Below are 21426 nucleotides of genomic sequence, written 5' to 3'. Positions count from 1 at the left end.
TGAAAACCTAAAAAAATGTTGTCCAATGAGTATGTAAAGTAATTTCTGGTTGCATTATTATGTTTTACTATAAATTTAAATAAAAACTACAATTGAGCATATACTCAGATAACTTTTTTTTTTGAAAAAAAAACATTTTTCATGTAGATACAGAGAACATGATTCTATTTACTAGACTGAACCCCTAACTTTGAAAAGGTTTATTTAATCCATGTTTTTGCTAAACCAATCAGATTTTATGACAAGGGAAGATCCAGCCTGGTTTTGCTGACTCCAAATAACATGTGTGGCAAACGTGGATAGCAAAACCAAAGAATCCCCTCCCCTGTGCTGTGACTCACGTGTTTCTTAGATTAGCTGGTGCAACCTTTGTCATTGCTGCTGGGAGGCACCTATGCATGCTCCAAGCTATATGCACCTCATGCACACCTGACCCCAGTTTATCACTACAATGCATTTGTCATGGATCATTAAATTGATTTTGATGTTTGATGAACAATATTACTATTTGGACTAATGGTGTTTGCTAATTTTAGAAAAGATTTAAATGGACGCAAGGTTGATTTGGATTTAATAAAAGCAAAAAGTGAAGATAGAAATTCCGTGAATCCAGACAGTCCCTAAAATCGTCGACCACGTGGCGGAAGGGCAGCGTTGGCGCGGTGTCCTTGCCGAAACAACCGTTGGAAAGGCGCGTCGTCGACAAGTGCTGGGAAAAATTCCTAGGCTCATGGGCCAGAGCCAGCCAGTATTATCAAATGGGGGCCCAACAAGGAAACGTGAACTACGCGGACCTGAAACCATTACTGGGCTGTCGCTGTATGATAATAGCAGGCCCAGTCAAAAAGTGCTGCGATCTTTCGTGCTTGGACACTGACCAAACAAAGCATTTTCGTCCTTTTTTTGTAAAAAAAAAAACATTTTCGTTGTTTATTTCAACTTTTGGTCGGCCTGGGAGTTGACCGCGTTTTAAAGTTTGAGTTTGGTTCGATTGAGTTGGTCGTGTCATCTTTATCTGGAATCACACCTTCTCCATTCCGGCATCTTAATTAATTTTATTAATTGGCGTATCATGGTCACCCTCAGATGATCCGTGCGTGTCACCACCACCACGAGTCCACGAGCGACGCAAAGGATGAGGCCGTGACGCGGTTTCGCGTGTGCATCCATCCTATCCCAGTATCCCCTAGTATCCCTACCGTGGAACAGCAAAAGTTTGACCGGCCCAACGCCCCCGGCTTATACCGCCCGTCATGGACACGGCTCCCTGGCCTCACCTCACCAGCACCGGCCACAACTGCCACAGGGTGCCATGTTTCTTCGCATGCTAGCGAGAGATAAATTTCAGCTATGCTACATATGTATTTTCAGAAAAAAGTGTTTTCATAGTACGCATGTATTAAGGGCCTGTTTGGTACAGCTCACAACAGCTTCATGAGCTATTGTGAGCTGTTTTTTTTTGCCAAACACTTATTTCCAAAACAGCTTCATGGGTGAAGCTGTTTTTTTTTCTCCTCTCACAAAGACATAAGTTGGATGAAGCTGGAAAAAAGTAACTTATTGCAGCTTCTCTCCCATTTCTCTCTCTCAACTATGTATGAAATAGTTGGTGAAGCTATTTTGCCAAACACTTTTTTCAAAACAGCTCAGCTTCATCTAGAAAGTCACTCATGAAGCTATTTTCTAAAAAAACAGCTTTACTAGTGAAGTTGAGCTGTGCCAAACAAGCCCTAAGTGTACGGAGTACTCCCTTTATCACCAAATAAATTATAAAATTATATTCTGTAATATATTTAATGATTCTAGTTTGATGTCATTTTTTCTCTAGAAATTTAATTATTTTTTTTTAAAATGACTTAAGATAACACTAAAAATCTTTTTATCCGGAAGGAGCATTAATGATGGCATCTTACCAGTATTAGATCCTCACTGGAACAGTCAATCAGGTCGGACCTAGGTCTTGTTAAGCTTTAAATTTTTTTAGGATTCCTCGTGACATCAAATTTTTAGCACATACATTAAGTATTAAATATAAATAAAAAATAATTAATTATATAGTTTATATATAATTTACGAGATAAATTTTTTGAGAATCTAATTAGTCTATAATTAGATAATAATTATAAAAATACAAATAAAAATATTATGATAGTTAAATATAAAAAGTTTCGCTAACTAAACAAGATATGTCCTACCTAAGCCTTGTTTAGTTCCGAAAAGTGAAAAGTTTTCGGTACTGTAGCATTTTCGTTTGTTTGTGACAAATATTATCCAATCATGGACTAACAAAGATCAAAAGATTCGTCTCGTGATTTACAGCTAAACTGTGTAATTAGTTTATGTTTTCGTCTATATTTAATGTTTCATGCATGTGCTATAAGATTCGATGTGATGAGGAATCTTGAAAACTTTTTGGTTTTCAGAGTGAACTTGCCTTGTTTAGTTCCAAATTTTTTTGCAAAATAGGAATAGTAGCATTTTCGTTTGTATTTGACAAATATTGTCCAATCATGAACTAACTAGGCTCAAAAGATTCGTCTCGTCAATTCCGACCAAACTGTGCAATTAGTTTTTATTTTCGTCTATATTTAATACTTCATGCATACGTCTAAAGATTTGATGTGACGGGGAATCTGAAAATTTTTGCAAAACTTTTTGGTAAGTAAACAAGGCCTATACAAGGCCCTATGGGTGTGTTTGGTTCTCTTCTCCAGCAAGCCTGGCTAGCAAAAACAAACCAGGTCAGCTCTAGCCAGGTTTAACCAATGCAAGTGTCACTTGTTTGGTTGCTCTGCTATAGATAAGCCTGGCTTAGTTACCACTTGTTTGGTTGCTAGGCTTATCCAGGTGCATTCACCTCATCTTTGTGTTGGTGAACTTACCTCCACCTTCTATGGTTCAAGCATTTTGCCGAGCAGGTTGGCAGCGCCCAGTACTCCACTAGCCCGTAGCGCTTCTTCCTCCTCATCCCCTGCTTCCCCTCCTCCTTCTCCCACTCCGCCGTCATCATCCACTCCGCCTCCTCCTCCGCCGTCGCAGCCATCGATTGTCGAGAGCGGGGACGAGGTGAGCGAGCCCGGACGGGTCGGGTCTGCGGCGCCGGGGTGCGCACGCACGCACGCGAGGAGCCGAGAACGCGAGCGCCGGTGGTTCGTGCCGCTCGCTCGGGGGAGCGGTGTCGCCGGCGTAGAGGAAGAAGAGGGGGTGGGGGACCTACTTGCCGGCGGAGTCCTCTCCGCCTCCTCCGTCACCGTCGTGCTCCGCTCCCGGGCCGGCCACCATGAAGTCCACTCGTCGAGCTCCACGTCCAGGGACAGCAGGGGCGGGAGGGGAGGGACAGTAGGGGTGGGAGAAGGACCGGGAGAGGGACAGGGCCGAGCTCCATGTCCGCCTCCTGCGCTGGAAGTTTCGCGACACCGAGAAGGTGGACCTCGGCGGCGGCAACCGCGTCCTCCCCGCGCGCGACGCCTCGCCACCCAACGCTGTCGTCGCTGGCCGTCGAGCGGGTGCATATCCAGACGCACGCCGCGCTGCGCCAGGCCGGCGGTGGATGGCAGACCCTGACCAACTGCGGAAGGTGAGACGAGCGGCGGTGGTGAGACGAGCGGCAGGAGTGCTAGGCCAAGCCTGGCTCCGCTAGAACGAGCGATTTGGGCGTTTCCACGGAGCCACCGAAATTGTACGGATTGAGCTTCCACAAGCCTGGCTAGCAGACCTTACAGGAAACCAAACAAATCCAAGTTGCATTATGTAAGCCTGGCTAACGGCTAAGCTAGGGAACCAAACACTCCCTATGTGCCTAGCACTGTGCATGTGACTAGACTGTGAGCGTGTACCGCACCAGACCTCGTTGCAAGTGCAACGGCTTCGGACTAAACGCGAGAGCATGTGTTGGTGTTGCGGCAACCCGGCAATCAAGGTATGTCAATGGGAGTTGCACCCAACGCGTACCCGTGCACTGCACAAACCCCACCAGCGAGACGCGGACTACTTTCCCTCCTTTTCCGTTTCTAGGACTGACGACGAAAAAGGAGCTCCATCAACAAAAGGAGAGGCCAACCAAGGCCTTCTAGCTAGCTCTGCCCGTCTCACTTGCTTAGCTGTTAAGCGCGGTTAAACTTATATTTTTGTCTGAAGAGAGAGAGGAAAACTATACAGTACTAGTATGTTTCGTTCGCCTCTTCTAGATTCTTGTCCATCTGTTAGTACTGTACTAGCTACTTAAGTATATATACGGAGTACTGTGGTAGAGAGAAATACAAGCCTTAAACATGTACAACTTTCCATACATAGATCACCAAACAGGAGACTAGATCATGGACAAAAGACAATACTATGTACTTGTCGCATTTAACTTTGTAATATAACTTTTCAAATGTATGAACTTTTGCAAAATAGAGCGGAGCAAAAAAAAAAGTGAGCGTGGCGCCCGTTTAATCTAAAAAGCTCATTAAAGGAACACTTAATTCCACCACTTAAGTGCTGATAATTTGCTAGCTTAATTTCTTATGTCAGTGTCTCAAGCTTGATTGTGCTCCTCCGGAGCAAAAGAGAAAAAAAGTGAGCATGCCCCCCCCTTTAATATAAAAAGCTCATTAAAGGAACACTTAATTCCCCACTTAAGTGTTGATAATTTGCTAACTTAATTTCTTCTGTCAGTGCCTCAAGCTTGATTGGTCTCCTCTCAATTTAGTTCAAGCTTCGCCAAGGTTTACAAATCTACACATATAAGTTGTGAAATGAAATTAATAATGTTTGTAGTGGACGTTTGGTTTCTAAACCGGAGATCGTCGCACCTAAAGTATGGCACGCCATGACATGAAAAGTTGTTGTTTGGTTTTAAAAAATTATTGTAGCCACAACTTTCTCTTCACAAAACTCCATTACAATTGTGACGTTGATTTTTGGCGATGTCTAAGATCCTATTTGGATTCATAGGACTAAAATTTAGTTAACCTCTTTTACTCACCTTTTAGCCCTCGTAGATCTAATCAGGAGGGTTAAAAGTGGAGGCTAAACTTAGCCCACGTCTATTTTATTAGAGCACTCACAATACAGACTCTATCATAGAGTCTAAAGTATTTATTACTTCGAACAATGTGGACTTAGAGTCTAAATAAAAGACTTAGAGTCTTATTTTTTTCTACCTTTTTTCTTCAATAAATATGCTGGCACATCAGCAAAATACCATAAATAATATGTCATTAATTGTCTTAGACTCTATGATAGATCTTGAATTGTGAGTGCCCTTAGCCCCTCTAAGATAAGCTAAAGAGAGATAAAAGTGGTCCTATGGAGCAAGACACATATTGCCCCTACTCATCTCTATGCATAGCTATATATTAATTAGAGGCAAATGAGTCATGGTATAATAGCTAAACTTTAGCCCATGACTTTAGCTCCTTAATTCCAAATATGACATAAGGTCTCGTTTAGTTTACCCCAAAATTAAAAATAATTCACATCGAATCATGTGATACATATATGGAGTATTAAATATAAATAAAAAATAACTAATTGTACAGCTTGTCTGTAATTTGTGAGATGCAATTTTTAAACCTAGTTACTCTATAGTTAGACAATAATTACCAAATACAAACGAAAGTAGTGTCAAAATTCAAAAAGTTTTTGATTTAAACAAGGCCTAAGTTGGGTGTGGCCGTAGCTGCATGTGGCTGGTAGCCAAACATGTCTGTAGTTTCTAAAGTTTGACCAAAAGTCTTAAATGACGTGGTAATATATGTGTAACTTTCTTTTTTTCTAAAAATTGCGGGCAAAAGCCAAAAGGTGTCACTCATGTATTACTGCTGAGTTTTTTTTACCAGCGAAAGTAGTTTATTCCTTTTTCTTTCTCCTATCAAGTTTCCTCGCATTCCTATTTCCTAGGTCTCTCCCCTCTGTATGTGACGTGTCAAGTGTGGATGCATTATTACAGAAAAACAAAATCTCCAAAGTTTCCTCACCAGTCTTCCCATACTGAGTCCTCGTCTAGTTCCAAAATATTTTTTAAAATAGATATATGAGCATTTTTGTTTGTATTTTGTAAATATTATTCAATATAAAAAAAATTCGTCTCACAAATTACAATTAATTATGCAATTAGTTATTTCTTTTATTTATATTTAATGTTCCATATATGTGCTGTAAGATTCGATGTAAGTGAAAAATTTTATAAAATTTTCTAGGAACTAAACAAGACCTGAACAAAATTTCACAGCAAGGTTCTCCTTTGATTGATCAGGTCCCATTGACGTTCTCAAATCTCAACATGACTTGTGATCTCACGCCTTGGCGAAAACGCGTCTTATAGGCTCGCAAAAGGACAAAAGGTTTCTAAGGTCAATCTCAATGAAAATTTTTATGGTGTTATTTTCTATGGTGTTATTTTCAAGATTGTTATGTCATATGAAATAAAATAAAATTTGGATAAAACACTCACTCTTAATAGAGAGTTTTATTTTATAGTTTTATATACATTTGATTTTAAGATTCACAGAGAGTTGGTAATCGTACCAAGAGAGTTTCATTTAGATGAAATCTATTTCTTCTCTCTTCTTAAATACACTATCATATCATGAAAAAAGCCTATGTGACTACCTATTTAATGTAAATAAAATTCACATAAAACTCCTATTCAGATTGGTCAAAGAAATGAAGATGGTTCTCACGAATACTCCTAGAGTTAGGCCTTGTTTAGTTTCCTCCCAAAACCTAAAATTTTTCAAGATTATCTGTCACATCGTATCTTTGAACACATGCATAAAGCATTAAATATAGATGAAAATAAAAACTAATTACACAATTTATCTGTAATTTGCGAGATGAATCTTTTAAGCCTAATTAGTTTATAATTAGACAATATTTGTCACATACAAATGAAAGTGCTACAGTGGTGTCTTGTTTACTTCCACCCAAAATCTAAATTTTTTTCAATATTCTCTGTCACATCGAATTTTTAGATGCATGCATGAAGTATTAAATATAAACGAAAATAAAAACTAATTGCACAGTTTGGTCGAAATTTACGAGACGAATCTTTTGAGCCTAGATAGTCTATGATTGGATAATAATTACCACAAACAAACGAAAGTGTTATAGTGTCGGAAAAAAAATCGAGAAGGAACTAAACAAGACATTAGTCATTTCACATCAAAATGATTGGTTTCCAGAATACTCCTAGAGTATACAGAGTAGTCATTTCACATTTCCATCCTTTTTATACAAATAAGGACTTCGTTAAAATTTTTGGATTTCGCTATTGTAGTATTTTTGTTTTTTGACAATTATTATCCAATCATAGATTAACTAGACTCAAAAGATTCGTCTCACAAAACTCAGGTAAATTATGCAATTAGTTATCTTTTTTTATCTACATTTAATGCTTCATGCATGAGCCGTAAGATTTGGTGTGACGGGAAATTTTGAAAAAATTTGGAAACTAAACAAGCCCTGTTTAGATTGGAGGTGAAAATTTTTTAGTGTCACATTAGATGTGTCAGAAGAATGTTGGGAGTGAATTTTAGAAATTAATAAAAAACAAATTACATAGCATAATTAATCTATCATTAGCACATATGGATTACTGGTTAATCATGGACTAACTATGTTTAAAAGATTCGTCTTGCGATTTTCAACCAAACTGTGTAATTAATTTATTTTTTAATCTACATTTAATCTTCTATGTATGTGTCTAAAGTGATGGATGAAAAACTTTTTAGGTGCAGAAAAAATGCAACGGTAGGCAACAAATTCCCTGAGGTCAGTGCGTGAGTGGCAAACCGGGCTGACACGCTGGGCGGCGAGCCCTCCAATGCTCGCTGCTCCCAACCTCCAACCACACGGTGCCAAAGCCCCAACCCCAAACACAAGAAGCTGATTTCTCACTCCTCACTCCTGAGAGGCGAAAAAAAAAACTTGTAGAACAGAAAAGTCAGAAGAAAGGGACAGATAAAAATCCTTCTCCTCTTCTTCCTCCCCTCTCCTCCTGGCCCTTGCGAGTTGTGACTGTGAAGCAGCCGCCTGCCTCTCCGTCTCCGTCCACGTCGCGTCATAAATCCCCCCTTCCCGAGCCCCGACCTAGCACCTACCCCCGCCATCCGCCCATTCCCGCCCCCAATCTGACTGGTGCACGAGCCCCGAATCCACCGTCGCATTTGTTGGCAACCTCCGGTTCCCGGCTTCCCGCTACCCTTTCCGTTTCAGAGAAGCGGTCTACTCTAGGCACCTGTTTTTAGATCCGCGCCTGCCTTGCGGTAGTGGGGGGAGCGGATTTAGGTGAACAAGCATCTTGATTTTTTGACCAATCTTTGCTCTACCCACCCTGTGGTCTTCGCTTTTAAATCCTCTGGAGTCTGGAGGTGGGAAGACGGACGAGGCGAAGCCGAAAGCAAGAACGGTCGTTTCAAGTATCCAGCTGCCGGCGTCCGAAGGTGAGATTACTGTTCCCTGTTCTGTTCTAAAGCTTGAATCTTAATTGGCGTCTTCTGAGCTGTGCCCTTGCCGTGTTTGTTCTTGAGCTCCTTGTCCTTGAAGCCCCTTTGGGTTTATTCTGGGCGAAGTATCCGATGTTTGTGCTACTGAAGGTGTTGGATAATGGACTTGTGGTGTATGATCGTTGAGCTGGGGTTCGGGATTTCTTACCTGGATTTTGGGCAAAGAATCCCAAAAATCAAGTTAGAATTATTGCGCACTGCCCCACCCTGCAAAACTGGTGTATTTTTATTTGATATGTAATCGTGTGTTATAGGAGCAGAGATTAGCTGGTTTCGATGCTGTCGGGAGATTGGAGTTTTCAACTCATTAGGCCTATTTCAGTTGTCAAGAATGGCGTTTTCTGTGATTTAGGTAATTCGTAGGAGCCCCTGCGTCCTTTTATTCAATGACCTGATGGGTTTTTGCTCGTTAGTTAGGACGCCTTGGCCCTAATTTAAGCTACTTGGATGTAGATAGCAATGTGGCCGTGCGGCTTGCTCTTGTTCCGTTTTCAGTTATCCTAGGCAAATCGGTAAGTTATCACAGATATTTGTATCCTACACAACTACACTGTCTACACATAACTTCAATACAGGTACCTACTACCTAGAAGAGACGTTGGAGGTAGCTCAGATATCAAATGCATAGTTTGTATTTTTATGATTGGTTGGATTGCTACACCTGAGGAATCTTCTTCTTCTTTTGGTTCCCCTTGTATGGCTTGCACAAGTAAATTGAAGCAAATGAAGTTAGTACTATAGTGTTCTTTCAAGTACTAAATCGTTTCCCTTACCCTTTGTGAAATATATCAAGAAGGATGCTTATATGTTGGTAACGTCTTATTTCAGGAACTATCAAGTGTTCCAGTGGAGGTATTGGGAGTTTAAAGAAAAAAAGGATTGTAGAGGTTGTTGTTTTACCTCGTTTTCCTAACAATGTTGAGGCAGAGCTCTAGTAGAAATCAGAGATCCAAAGGTCTGAAGCTGAAGAAAGCTCTTCAGATTAGTCTCTTGCTTCTGGTTTCTGTTTGGTTGCTCTACCAAGTAAAGCATTCTTATGAGAAGAAGGCGTATAGTGAAGATGAAGCGAATGATTTGCATAAAGATGACAAAGACCAGCGAGAGGCAGTCAGATTAGGCAGGAAGGATCTGCCTCCAAAGATGGAGGCTGATTCTTCAACATTGGATGAACGGGTTGAGGATGAAGAGAATGATGAAATGGAGCAAGAAATGAAGCATGATGAGAACGATGAGGATCCCATCGATGAGCAGGACCTGGAGAAGGATGAAGATCTTCCTGAGCCTGGTGAGCATTCTTCTGAGAAGGATGGAGATGTGGGTGTGTTTGAGGATGAAGAGCGGAAGGAGCGGTCGCAGGAGGATCAAGAGAAGAGCTTCCATGGTGACAATGTTTCTAGTGCTGTTACTCACGACCCTCCATCATCTGAGCAAGATGAGCTGTTCCATCATGCCCAAGAGAAGGTCTTATTCGTGGATGATGCTTCAACTGCAGTGCCTAACGAAAATCATGATGAGGCTGGAAGCAAGGAGGAGGAAGTGCGCAGGGCTAGGGAGAGGAGTTTCAGAGGCGATGATGTGTCAAGCTCTGTGGATCATGATGCCAAGGTGGCAAAACCTCTCCCAGAGGAACAATTGAACAGCATGGATAGGATATTTGAAGGCACCACAAACTTATCTAATGGAATTTCATTTCGAGCTCCTGGAATAAATGGATCATATGCTACACCAACTAATTCATCCTCCCAGAAAAACACAGACATTCCTAGCGATGACATCAAAAGCAAGACCCATCCATCTCCAGCAAATTTGACCAGCAACCCTGAGCAAAATAATTCAACTTTGAAAGGTCATCCAGATCAACAAGTGAATTCAACAGCAGTGCTGGGCAACCAAGTACAGCCTTTGACTAACCAGACATCGTTGCTTGAGTTGGATTCTCCTCCAAATGGCACCTTGGCTCTGGTAACAGATGTCCAAAAGTCCACATCTGGGGCTGGAGATGATGGCAGCAGCAATACCTCATCCTCCACCCCTGTGGACAAGAAGACGGACGGCGAAGATGGTCCCAAAGAAGATGTGGATGTGTCCACTAAAATAATGAACAAGGCAATGAGTGAAGATGAAGTCGTTCCAGAGTGATAAGGAGATCTCTCTTCTCAGCTTCTGGTGTAACCTGTAAGTTTGTAGGACTTGGTTTATCTCCTAGACTTGGAGATGCAATGCAAGCAGGCTATCTTGTTGCGACCATTTTTTTGTATAAGTTTGATAGGTGTCTGCTTTGTATTGCCTAATTAGTAAGTAGCCCATCATAATGATCTGGGTCAAGTGAAGAACAAGAAGCATGTACCCACAAAGAAATATAGCGATTCTGCAGCTCTGAAGCTTTGCTGCTGGAATCAAATGCCAACTAGGCAGCTATGAATGAAATGTCCATCGCAGTCCACTTTTGTGTACTTTTCAAGTTTAAAGCCAATGTGTTGCGAGGTTTAGGCCTTGTTTACTTCCTAGAAAATTTTGCAAAATTTTTCACATTCCCCGTCACATCGAATATTTAGACGCATGCATGGAGTATTAAATATAGACGAAAATAAAAACTAATTGCACAGTTTGGTCGGAATTGACAAGATGAATCTTTTGAGCCTAGTTAGTCCATGATTGGACAATATTTATCAAATACAAACGAAAATGCTACAGTGTCCATTTTCCGAAAATTTTTGGAACTAAACAAGGCCTACATGGAACATTGGGTTTTTCGGACACCATAGTTCCACCATTTGCTCTCTGGTGCAGCCTAGCTTGAATTGTACTCATAGATGTTTGCAGCTCCACGGACTTAACCAGAGATCATGATTATCTACGTATATGAGAGATCGTGCTGGATCCAATCTCCAAGACTGCGAGTATGGAACAATTACCATGCTGCTCGCTGCAATGCTTGTTCTCCCCTTCGAAACTGTCTAATAATACTATGAATTTGTTTCCTTTCCCCAAAATGTCATCTGAAAAATCATGGAGTTAGCAAATTGCAGTGAATAGTGGCTTCATGTATCATGGAAATTGCAGTACTGCAGGCCAAAGCTATATCGTGTGGTCCTGTCCACTTTGAAGATTCATTCATGTGAGATCAAAGTGTGAGATCATTGAAAGCGCTCAAGCGAGCGCTGCTGATGAAGCGTGAACATTAGAGCAAGATTAATAATAGGGCTAAATGTTTGGCTATAAGCCAAGTGATTAGAGCCAAATTATACAATAAGTTCTCTCATACTTGTCTCTAAAATCTCTTCACTTTCTTATTCTTTCTCACAACACTTGCTATTTGGGCCCACTACTAACTATGCATCCATGCCTAGCTTGGTGCTTACATAAGAGCCAAGCAGTGGCGGAGCCAGAATTTTAAACTTGGGTATTCCTACTTCCACAAAGTTAATCTATAGGTTGAAAATATAGTCAATTATACTGCAAGTTAGCAACTTTAAACTAATATTTGCTTTCTAGAATATAGACTTCTAATTGAAATGCTAGTTTTTTACATGTTTTGAGCTCAAATGTGCAAAATACTATATATTATAGCATTATATATATATATATATATATATATATATATATATATATATATATATATATATAAGTGTACCAAAATAGTTGGGTATTCCCGGAAACACTGGGGAATATCCCTAGATCGGCCACTGGAGCCAAGCTATCATCTCTCTTCTCTTTTTTCTCCTACACATCAGCATTAGCTTGGCTATAAGCCCATTATTGTAGAAACTCTTTCTATCTTGATTTTGCCCTCAATACCATACGACCGTGAGTCCGGACCATAAGCTGCCTCGACTGAAATACAGAAACTAAGGCCTCGTTGGCATAATGGCATAGCTCTAACTCAGACTGGGCGTTCGGTTCCTTGGTTCGGTTCTTCGGTTTTTGACACAAATTCGGTTCTCTACAAATAGAAACCGATCGGTTCTTTATAAATCTTGGAACCGAGCAAAATCGGTTTCGGTTAGTTCGGTTCGGTTCCGGTTCCGACTGAACTAACCGAAAATTTACACAAGCATAAAAAAAGAATAGAAAAATAGGAAAAAAATATTTTTTAAAAAGTAAGATGTCGTTATTTTAAAAAATGTGAGGATGTGAGGCTATGAGAAGGTGTCATTCACCTTTTATATTTAGGGTTAAGGTGGTATTAGGCCTATGTTGTAATGTTTATTGTGCTTGTGTAAGTGCATCTAGCCCTTTAGTGGGTTTTGGTGAATTGAATGACAACACAATTAAGGGTCTAACAAGTTTGCTAAGTGTATCAAAGGGTCAACAAGAAAGCAAACTTGATGGTATTTCACACATTGTTCAAATGAAGACCAAAGTTGTGTGTTGGTGTAAACTGAAGCTTGATTAATGTTAACGCTCATATCAAGAAGATATTCAAGCAAGAATCACAATATTGAAGAAACAATTTTTCAATGGATGCTTAACATGATGTGACTTGAGTATGGCTTGATAGAGTGAAGATAGCAAGGAAAAGGTTTCGAGGGACTAAGCGAAGGTGAAGGTCAAGCAATGGCTTGTAGACCGAGGTACCATGGCTAAGGTGAAGAAGAGAGTACTTGCATTGAGTCGAGGTACTAATTAAGCTATGAGGAGTCATATTGTGTTGAGGATCAAAATCTTTAATGGAAGTGACTTGAAGTCATGGATTGAACTCACATATGTTGAAATGATTCAAGTCACATGCTCAAGCTATATTTACTCAAAGAAGATGAGACAAAGTTAATTGCATCCTTGATGAAGTGATATTGAGAAGAAGTGGCATATGAAGACATTGAAGACTCAAGTGGTTAAATTGGTTATATACTTTTGACCTTGAGTTTAGGATTTGCCGCACTATAAAGAGGGATGCAAATTTAGTTGGTTTGAGGAAGATAGAGTGCTCAAGTATTAAAACTAAATCAAAAGAGAGACACTCTAACACTTGCACGCACAAACATCTAGAAAATTTCTTCTCTGCCAGGGTGACCCGGTAGTACCAACCCTCAGGGCCGGTGGTACCGGCAGTGCCAGCCCTTTCTCCTGAGTTTTGCGAGAAAATGAACTACCGGTAGTACCGGGCTCGGGCCGGTGGTACCGGCCAGCATCAGTAGTACCGGTGTGAAACGCTGGTAGTACCGGCAGGCCAAATCTGCGCTGACTTTGGTTGCGGAGATTTGAACTGCCGGTGGTACCGGCCACCGGTGGTACCGGCAATGGTCTGTAGTACCGACAAAAGCCCGGTGGTACCGGTAGGCTTATTTCTCGCAAATCATAGAGACTTCTTACCGTTAGATCTGAGGAGACGGTGGTACCGGTGGTTGCCCCGATGGTACCGGCAGTTGTTCAGGACCCTTGTATAAATAGCTTTCCCCTCATTCTAACCGTTGGCTCACTCTTCCACTCGACCAAAACCTTCAGCCAAGGCACCTCTCTAGCTCCCAAAAGCTCCTCTCTTCTATCCCCTTTGCTCCAAACTTCAAATCTTGCAAGGGATTGAGTGAGAGAAGGATTCTTGGTGAGACAAACATCAAAGCAAAGCTTGAGCACTTGATTTCTTCGTCAAGCCGGTTGGATTTGTGTTTGTTACTCTTGGAGCAAGGCTCCTAGCCGGCTAGGCATTGCCCGTAGAGCTTCCTACTCATGTGGTAGCCTCGGGAGGTTTGTAGTCACTCAAATCACCTAGTGAAATCACCTCTCATCTCAAGGGATTGCTCTCTTGACTTGAGAACGAGGATAGGGTTGAAAGAGACCCGAAAAGCCTGTGTGGCTTCCTCAACGACGTGGACATAGGCAAGCCTTGGTGGCGAGCTGAACCACGGGATAAATATCTTGTCTTGCTGTGGAGGTAGCTTCGACTACCCTTGTTCTTGTGTTCTTTGTGTTCATCCTATCTACCCCGTTCATAGGTGAACAAGGGCCGATCTATGTTTTGGAGAAGAACCAAGCCAAGGGAACTTCAACATCATCCTCTACTACATCTAGGAGAGTGGGGTAACTCTCAGATCTGGAATAGAAACTCAAAATACTCTGATTTCGTAGCTCTCTTAGGGCGTCGGTAGTACCAACAGTTGCGTCGGTAGTACTGGCTGTCTTACACCAGTAGTACCGGCCCAAACTGTCGGTGGTACCGACAGGCATTTAACTTCCGCAACTTGAGTTTTGAGTTTCAGGTTTTTTAGATACGCCTATTCACCCCCCTCTAGGCGACATCAAGGTCCTTACAGCTTGTTTTATGAATTCCGGTTGTTTCGGTTAACCGAGCCTGGGAACCGAAATTTGATCGGTTAGTTCGGTTCATGAGAACTGAGAACCGAACAGCTAACCGAAATTTTCAGTTTTGGTTATTTCAGTTTCGGTTCCGGTTATTTCGGTTTCAGTTTCGGTTCCGGTTATTTCGGTTTCGGTTCTCGGTTATTTTTGCCCAGGCTTAGCTCTAACACGCTATCGCAGCGACGTTTTTGAGCGAGCTTGCGAGTTTGGTTGCCCTCACGTCGGCTCTTCGTCAAGCGGTGTCAGGTTTGCCATTTCCAGGCTCCCACCACTTCGTCGACGTCTGCGTTTTTTTTTTTCTTCTTGAAAGAAAGTCTGCGTTTTTTGTTGCTCAGAGCTCGCCACCTTCCTCGGAACTTCATCGTCCCCTTCTTTGCTCTTCTCAACATCAGTCTTCGCTGAAAACTTTACGAAGGAGACGGGAGCACACCCTGAGTCCCGAACACCTCTGGGCCTCTCTTTTGAAGCGAAGCCACTCCGGCCCGGCGCTCCCCATGCCAATTCACCTCCACCATCGCCAATCTTAAGGACTGTTCTTAATTTATTTACTCTTCGGCAGGGGTTTGTAACGCTGCTCTACCTTAGTTAAAATGGTTTCGATCCATCATATTTATGCCCAAAATAGCAACTTCGCTCAAACACTGCACAGCTACAGACGATTCAAATTCTACGTACAGGCAGACATGACGTATAGACACGGCTTGAAAAGCACTCGGGGTCTCCACAAACAGAATTGAAATTGACTGATATTTACAATGTTCCATGCGACAAATATTTGCACTTTTGCAGGCGAGCTAGCGCAAGAATGAACGACAAATACTTGCTGGTCAGCCAGGAGCTGACGCAGACGTGACAAAAACCTGCACACCAACAAATGCATTTGCAGGTTAGCCAGGAGCTAACACATGCATGACACGACGAAATCTCACCCACTTCCACAAAGCAAAGCCATATGATCTGACGGTTAGCGAGGAGCTAACACGAGCTGAATTCACTAAAGCGACTCTGTCGGACAAGATACGCGCGGGTTAGCGAGGAGCTAACCTGTGCGCACACTTGGCGACTTTATTGTTCTAGATTTTGAGGGAGATAAGGTCAATTAGGCATTGGCCTGGATTCTCCCGGAGTCTGATGGTGTGATTGAGTTACTCGCAGAAGTCGAGGAACCCCATGTATTCGTGGTTTTTTATCATTGAAATGCTCTTCTGGGTTCCAACGACACCTGAAATTCACCGAAACAACAGGTCTTAGGAAAGAGGTTTAAAATCAAACTGCCTTAATTAGATTAAACAAGTAAAAGAACTAGTATATGATTCTTGAAGCTTATTTTTCTCAAGGAAGCATGTTATAATTGCAAAAGGAATTTAAATACTTGGCAACGTATCATATGCAACTCAGCTTCGTGTGCAACCTATGCAACCACCAATTAAGGCCACAGGATCTAGATCCAACGTCTAAAGTTTTTTTCACTTAAACCCCTCCACCTGTGGATTTAAATCTAACCCGTGTATATCCAGATGGAAGAGTTTAAGTGAAAAAAACTTCAGACGTTGGATCTAGATCTTGTGGCCTTAATTGGTGGTTGCATAGGTTGCACACCAAACTGGGTTAGTTGAACTCAACATGGACAGGTATGAGGCTAGCAATTAGCCAAGTTAAAGCAAAGTAGCAAGTTAATGAGTTGTCATTAGGTTCATACCCATTGTAAGAGCACTGGCGAAGATAACAGAGGAGAGGATGAAGACAATAACCGATGCTCTCTTGAGCACATGCACAATCTTCCTAACCAAACACTGGCCCCAGAATCCAGCCAATATGGAAATGAAGATGAGGTAGCCAGCTGCAGATAGAGAAACAGTGCATGCCATTACAACAATCACACATTTGAAAATGTTTAGAGATTTCTAACGTGGATTTACCAAAAGGGAGGGGGAATCTGTGCAGGAAGTAAAACTCCACCACAGAGAGGGAGGAGGAGAACATCATCACGAATGTTGCTGTTGCACTTGCGACCTGCCAGACAATTCAACGTGTTTTTATCATTATTTCAAGAAGTATATGGGCACAAGATAACATAAAGTTGTGACATCACGGCTCTCATAAAATTACATTTTACATATTAATTAACTGATTAATCAACTGGGCTTTTATCAGACTGACCAAACTCTCTCACATGATGCAAGAAAGTTATTCGTTCCAAAATCTTGGATTGCCCAATGGAAAAAAGCTTCGATATATATTACCATGATGAATCAACTAGGCTTCATCAGATTGACCAAACTCTCTCAGTATATGCACGGTTTGCTCAAGTTACACGATGCTAAAGGTATTCGTTCCAAAATCTTGGATTGCCCCACTAAGCATTTCAAATTTGTAGAGATAATACTGCTACACTATATTGTGAATTCACTGTCCTCCAGGTTCTGACCACTGTACATTGCATTCAACATCCAAACACTACTATATTAATGAGAATCTGGATGCAGCTGTGTTAGAATAAAAAATATATAGCACCACAAATAACCACATTCAGTCATTCACAACTTTCTTCCGTAAAGGTGTAACATGTAGCCACCAAGCCATGTAAGGCCAGCAAACTATAAAAGATCACATGGGGGTTAATACCAAGTCCTATCTAGCTGACCCCAGGAAGGGTAGCAGATGCTACCTGCTCCCTTTCTTTTCTGATGATCTATTGAATCGGGCAAATTATAGGGGGTGTGTTGTAAACCATGCCAGAGAGTTAGGCAAATTTATCATTATACCAAAGGGCATTTTGCATTCCAGCAGCAGCAACAGGAGAACTTCCTGGATTATATTCAAGATGATATGGGGACAGAGCTAGATGGGTTTCATAAAAAAAATTATCAAGGGCAACTAAAAATTATAGTCCAATTTGTTATGTCAGTACGGTGCACCTAATGCATGTCTTAGATCAGCATCTTAGACTTGAATACACTATTTACTACTGGGAAATCCAATTGATGTGTCAACAATCCTGTGAGTAGGTAACCAATAATTTATGACAGACAGTATAAAATAATGATATATATGGCAACATCGAACATATATCTAACGTCTATGATTAGCTTAGTTTATGATGGCGGGATGCTTCTTAGAATAAAAGGATACAATTGTAGTAAAAGAAGAATCAGTGAAAACTTAAACATCTTAGACACTACTAAAAGAAAGTGGCAGCCACAACAGGAAAAGGTTAAAATACCAAAAATCCCAATGCAACATATCAGAAGTAATCTATTTAGCCAAACAAAAAAGGGATTTACTGTAAATGCTACAAATTTGCTTATACCACATTTACCAAATTAACAAGTTAGAATACGCTCAAGATTAGCTATTCAATTTAAATATTGCAAATATGTGTTTGGTCCTCTTTAACATATCATTTAAGAAACATGTCTCAAATGGAGACAGCGCTTTAGTAGCGAAGCTGTATCTGGATTGATCTTTTCAGTACAGCTGCTTTTATACCTACCTATGCATGTGAAATGAAAGACCCATTCTTGTCTTTCCACTATGGGCTTGTCCGATGCCCTGGCCGTTACCTTGGGCAACAATGCATTGGTAATACTACAACCTTATAGGGATCAACTTTATCCTACATTTCTACGGTATTCCTTGTTATTATAATCGGGTCTCCTGCCAAAATTTCTGTGCCAATTGAAAGGCTAGCTAAATCCTTGGTGTGCTGCATTAGCATCAAGATGACAGACGTATGAAAACATACATTTCTGCTTGATAGCATTTGAAAATAAACTGCAAGATATGAAAAAATAACATGGAATCAAGGCAACTTAAATACCTGTGGTATGCACCCAAGCTCGAGAAGAAGTGGGCCGAGGATGAACCCACCACCAGATCCAAGAAGGCCACCAACAGTCCCACCGAGAAGGCCACAGAAGGCACAGAAGATCAGTTGTGCTGGTGACCACTCAATAGAGGCCTCACACACACATTCCAGGTTCCCATTCATACGCCGTGCACGACTCTCCCTACATAACTGCATGGCCTCCCACAAGAATACACTCACCGCAACTGGAACCTGAAATAATTTAGCAGAATGTTAAAAGGTATCAATGATAAGGATTTCATGCCTGATTAATGTGACGTATAACAGAATCAACACCCAGCTTTCAGTTTGCAACAAAATAAAGGCTAATGCTCAATGGAGAGTTGAGATATGCTCAAAAGGTGGCTGATGAATATGCCAAAAATCTAGGCCTAATGTGGCTTACGTTTTAAAAAGATGATTGCCCAAACACAACAGAACAAATGGTTAATATTACAACTGGAAAGACAGCCTAGCAGGCAGACATAATGTCAGTTTAAACAAAATAGAAGCACAAAGCTGAGCTAATTCATTACCTGTAGAATGTTGACCACCCAGTAGAAAGTGCTGCATGATTTCGCATTATTCTGCAAGTGATAAAAAACTTACTGCAGTTAATAACAATTTCCATCTAAAGAAGACAAAGGAATCGAAAGACCACTGAAAGGTCTTGTATGCACATGTGGGCTAGAATAACTTAGGTTTGGACAGTCAATGTAGGTAACTGATCCCAAAGTGATTCTACTTGTATGATGAGGTCTATCTTTCAGAGGCATCAATCATTGCTATGCAGATGGACTGTATTTAAATAGGAGTTATAAAAAAATAGTTCAACGTAGAAGGGAGACCTTGAGAACTTGCAGCACCAAGAAGGATGACCAGACAGACATTAAAACAAGGATATTCTTCCACCTCAAATTGAACAGGAAAGTCTCCTGAAATAAAAAGGGGAGCAAAATCCAGTGATTAGATGACATGTGACACTGTCTTTTGTTTCTTCTTGCTTTCTTGCATGTTCAGAGCATCTATCAGCGTCACCCTAGGCCCTAACCATGTTAATATAGGCACGAAGAATCACTGAATGGGTCTGAACAATATCTGTCAACCAATCATGACAAAGTTGCAAAGGTGGATCTGAAAGCACATTCATAATACATGATTACGTTAAGAACCACAGTTGCTTAGGATGCCACGAATGCAAATGATAGGTATTTGTAGTGGTTGTAGCTTACCAATGCAGACTTCTTCTTGGGCTGAGGCTGAGTCAGGAGGGGCTCCTCATAACTCGGATCAATTATCACTGCAACAAGTTCATATTTGACCACAACATGTTACTCCATAATATGAATATCAGCTCAAAGTACAACTGTACAAGTAACTGGTGCCAATCGCTATCCACAAAGATGCCAAAGTATCATGCAATTGTGTACTAGTTCTCACCATCACCTGCAGCGCAGGTAGACTTGGATTGCTCTTCTCGCTCGCGTGTCTCCATCTACAATCATTCAACATAGAGGGTAAACAAAAGATGTCAGTATACAGTAATTTAACAGCAGACATCTGAAATGTGACAGGAACCAACCAGAATCCTGGTCTCCTCCCTCCACATCAGAATCCCCTTGTAGAACGATCTCGACGAGGTGCCTGAAATGAAGCGGACACACGAGCACAGGCTTCCATCTCAGCGACTACATAGTACACAGGACAGATAAAAGAAGCAGGGCCGCACATAACAGTAGCTTACAGCGGCAAGCTAAAGGCAAGCGATGATTACCTACGAAGAGGATTATAATGAGGACAGTGATTAGCCAGTATGGGAAGATGACGCTGAGCTCTACGCCGATGGTTATGCCGAGCATAAGCATGGGCTGGAAGAGCAGCGCGAGCTTGTAGTCGATGACGGGCGCCTCCTTGGTCGGGTGTGACACCTGGAGGTTGTACCAAACCGACGACGCCGAGGCCCCCATGATCATGCCTGCGCACAAACCGAACAAAACCAGGCGAGCACGCACGCGTGTCAGGAAGCAAATCAGCAGATGCATGCATCGGCAGAAGGCTAGTAGCTTACATTTGGAGAGGGCCGCGGCGGATTTGGTGTCGAAACCGACGACGAGGTTGAGCATGGGCACGAAGATCCCGCCTCCACCGACGCCGCCGACGGTGCCGAACGCGGAACCGAGGAACCCGACAACGGTGGCGACCACTACCCGCCAGTTGAACGCGAGGTCCTGGGAGAGAGAGAGAAAAACACGATCCCGATCCGCGATGTGAGCACAGCGTCAGGCACGAAGACGCAGAGCGAGCACACGAAGCACGCGCAAGACAGGAGGCGGCAAAAGAGCGAACAGCTTACGGGCCAGACGCGCGGTGAGCGCGAGGACAGGCGGAGTCGCGCCGCAACATCGTTGCGCGCCGCAGTCGCCGGCGGGTCCGCGGCGGAGAGGACGAAGCAGGCGAGGACGGCCGCGCAAGCGGCCCCGGCGGCGACGTAGGCGAGGAACCCCCGCGTGCTGGTCCTGTTGAGGCGGCCGTAGAGTGAGCCCGTGCGCTCCTCCATCTTCACCATGCAGGCAGCAGCAGTAATATGCTAGCTACGCCGCCACAAGTGGACGAAATGCCGGGAGGATAGGAGTAGAGGACCAAGGAGAGAGAGAGAGAGAGAGAGAGAGAGAGAGGAACGGCCGGCGCCTGCCTCCGCCTCACTCTTTTATAGGCGGCGGCCCGGCCAGGAGGAGGGGGTAGGCAGGCAGGCCGAGGCGAGTGCGGATGAGAGATCGATCGCGGTCCGTG

The 21426-nt window shown here is 42.3% G+C and overlaps 2 protein-coding genes across 3 annotated transcripts; one reads left to right on the top strand and one right to left on the bottom strand.

Moving 5' to 3' along the window:
• LOC8059972 (uncharacterized protein DDB_G0290803) lies at positions 7911-10945 on the top strand. 2 transcript variants are annotated; one of them, XM_002466488.2, is made up of 2 exons: positions 7911-8429; positions 9321-10945. In XM_002466488.2, exon 2 carries the CDS (start codon positions 9408-9410, stop codon positions 10629-10631), a length of 1224 nt encoding a protein of 407 aa, XP_002466533.1. In that variant the 5' UTR covers positions 7911-8429; positions 9321-9407; the 3' UTR covers positions 10632-10945. The 2 variants fall into 2 exon arrangements, with proteins under 2 accessions (XP_002466533.1, XP_021305864.1); XM_021450189.1 differs by lacking the exon at positions 7911-8429 and adding an exon at positions 8465-9220.
• Positions 15508-21426, bottom strand: LOC8059971 (sulfite exporter TauE/SafE family protein 4). The gene is made up of 12 exons (XM_002463910.2): positions 20990-21426; positions 20705-20864; positions 20411-20611; positions 20219-20280; positions 20077-20131; positions 19869-19936; positions 19485-19571; positions 19173-19223; positions 18610-18849; positions 16709-16802; positions 16489-16629; positions 15508-16011 (listed from the first exon to the last, which is right to left on the bottom strand). The coding sequence occupies exons 1-12, from the start codon at positions 21200-21202 to the stop codon at positions 15935-15937; spliced, it is 1449 nt and encodes a 482-aa protein (XP_002463955.1). The 5' UTR covers positions 21203-21426; the 3' UTR covers positions 15508-15934.

The sequence above is a fragment of the Sorghum bicolor genome, chromosome 1, assembly GCF_000003195.3.
Source record: "Sorghum bicolor cultivar BTx623 chromosome 1, Sorghum_bicolor_NCBIv3, whole genome shotgun sequence".
Taxonomy (NCBI): domain Eukaryota; kingdom Viridiplantae; phylum Streptophyta; class Magnoliopsida; order Poales; family Poaceae; genus Sorghum; species Sorghum bicolor.
The sequence above is the reverse complement of the archived record's forward strand: the minus strand, read 5'-3'. Positions and strand labels throughout refer to the sequence as shown.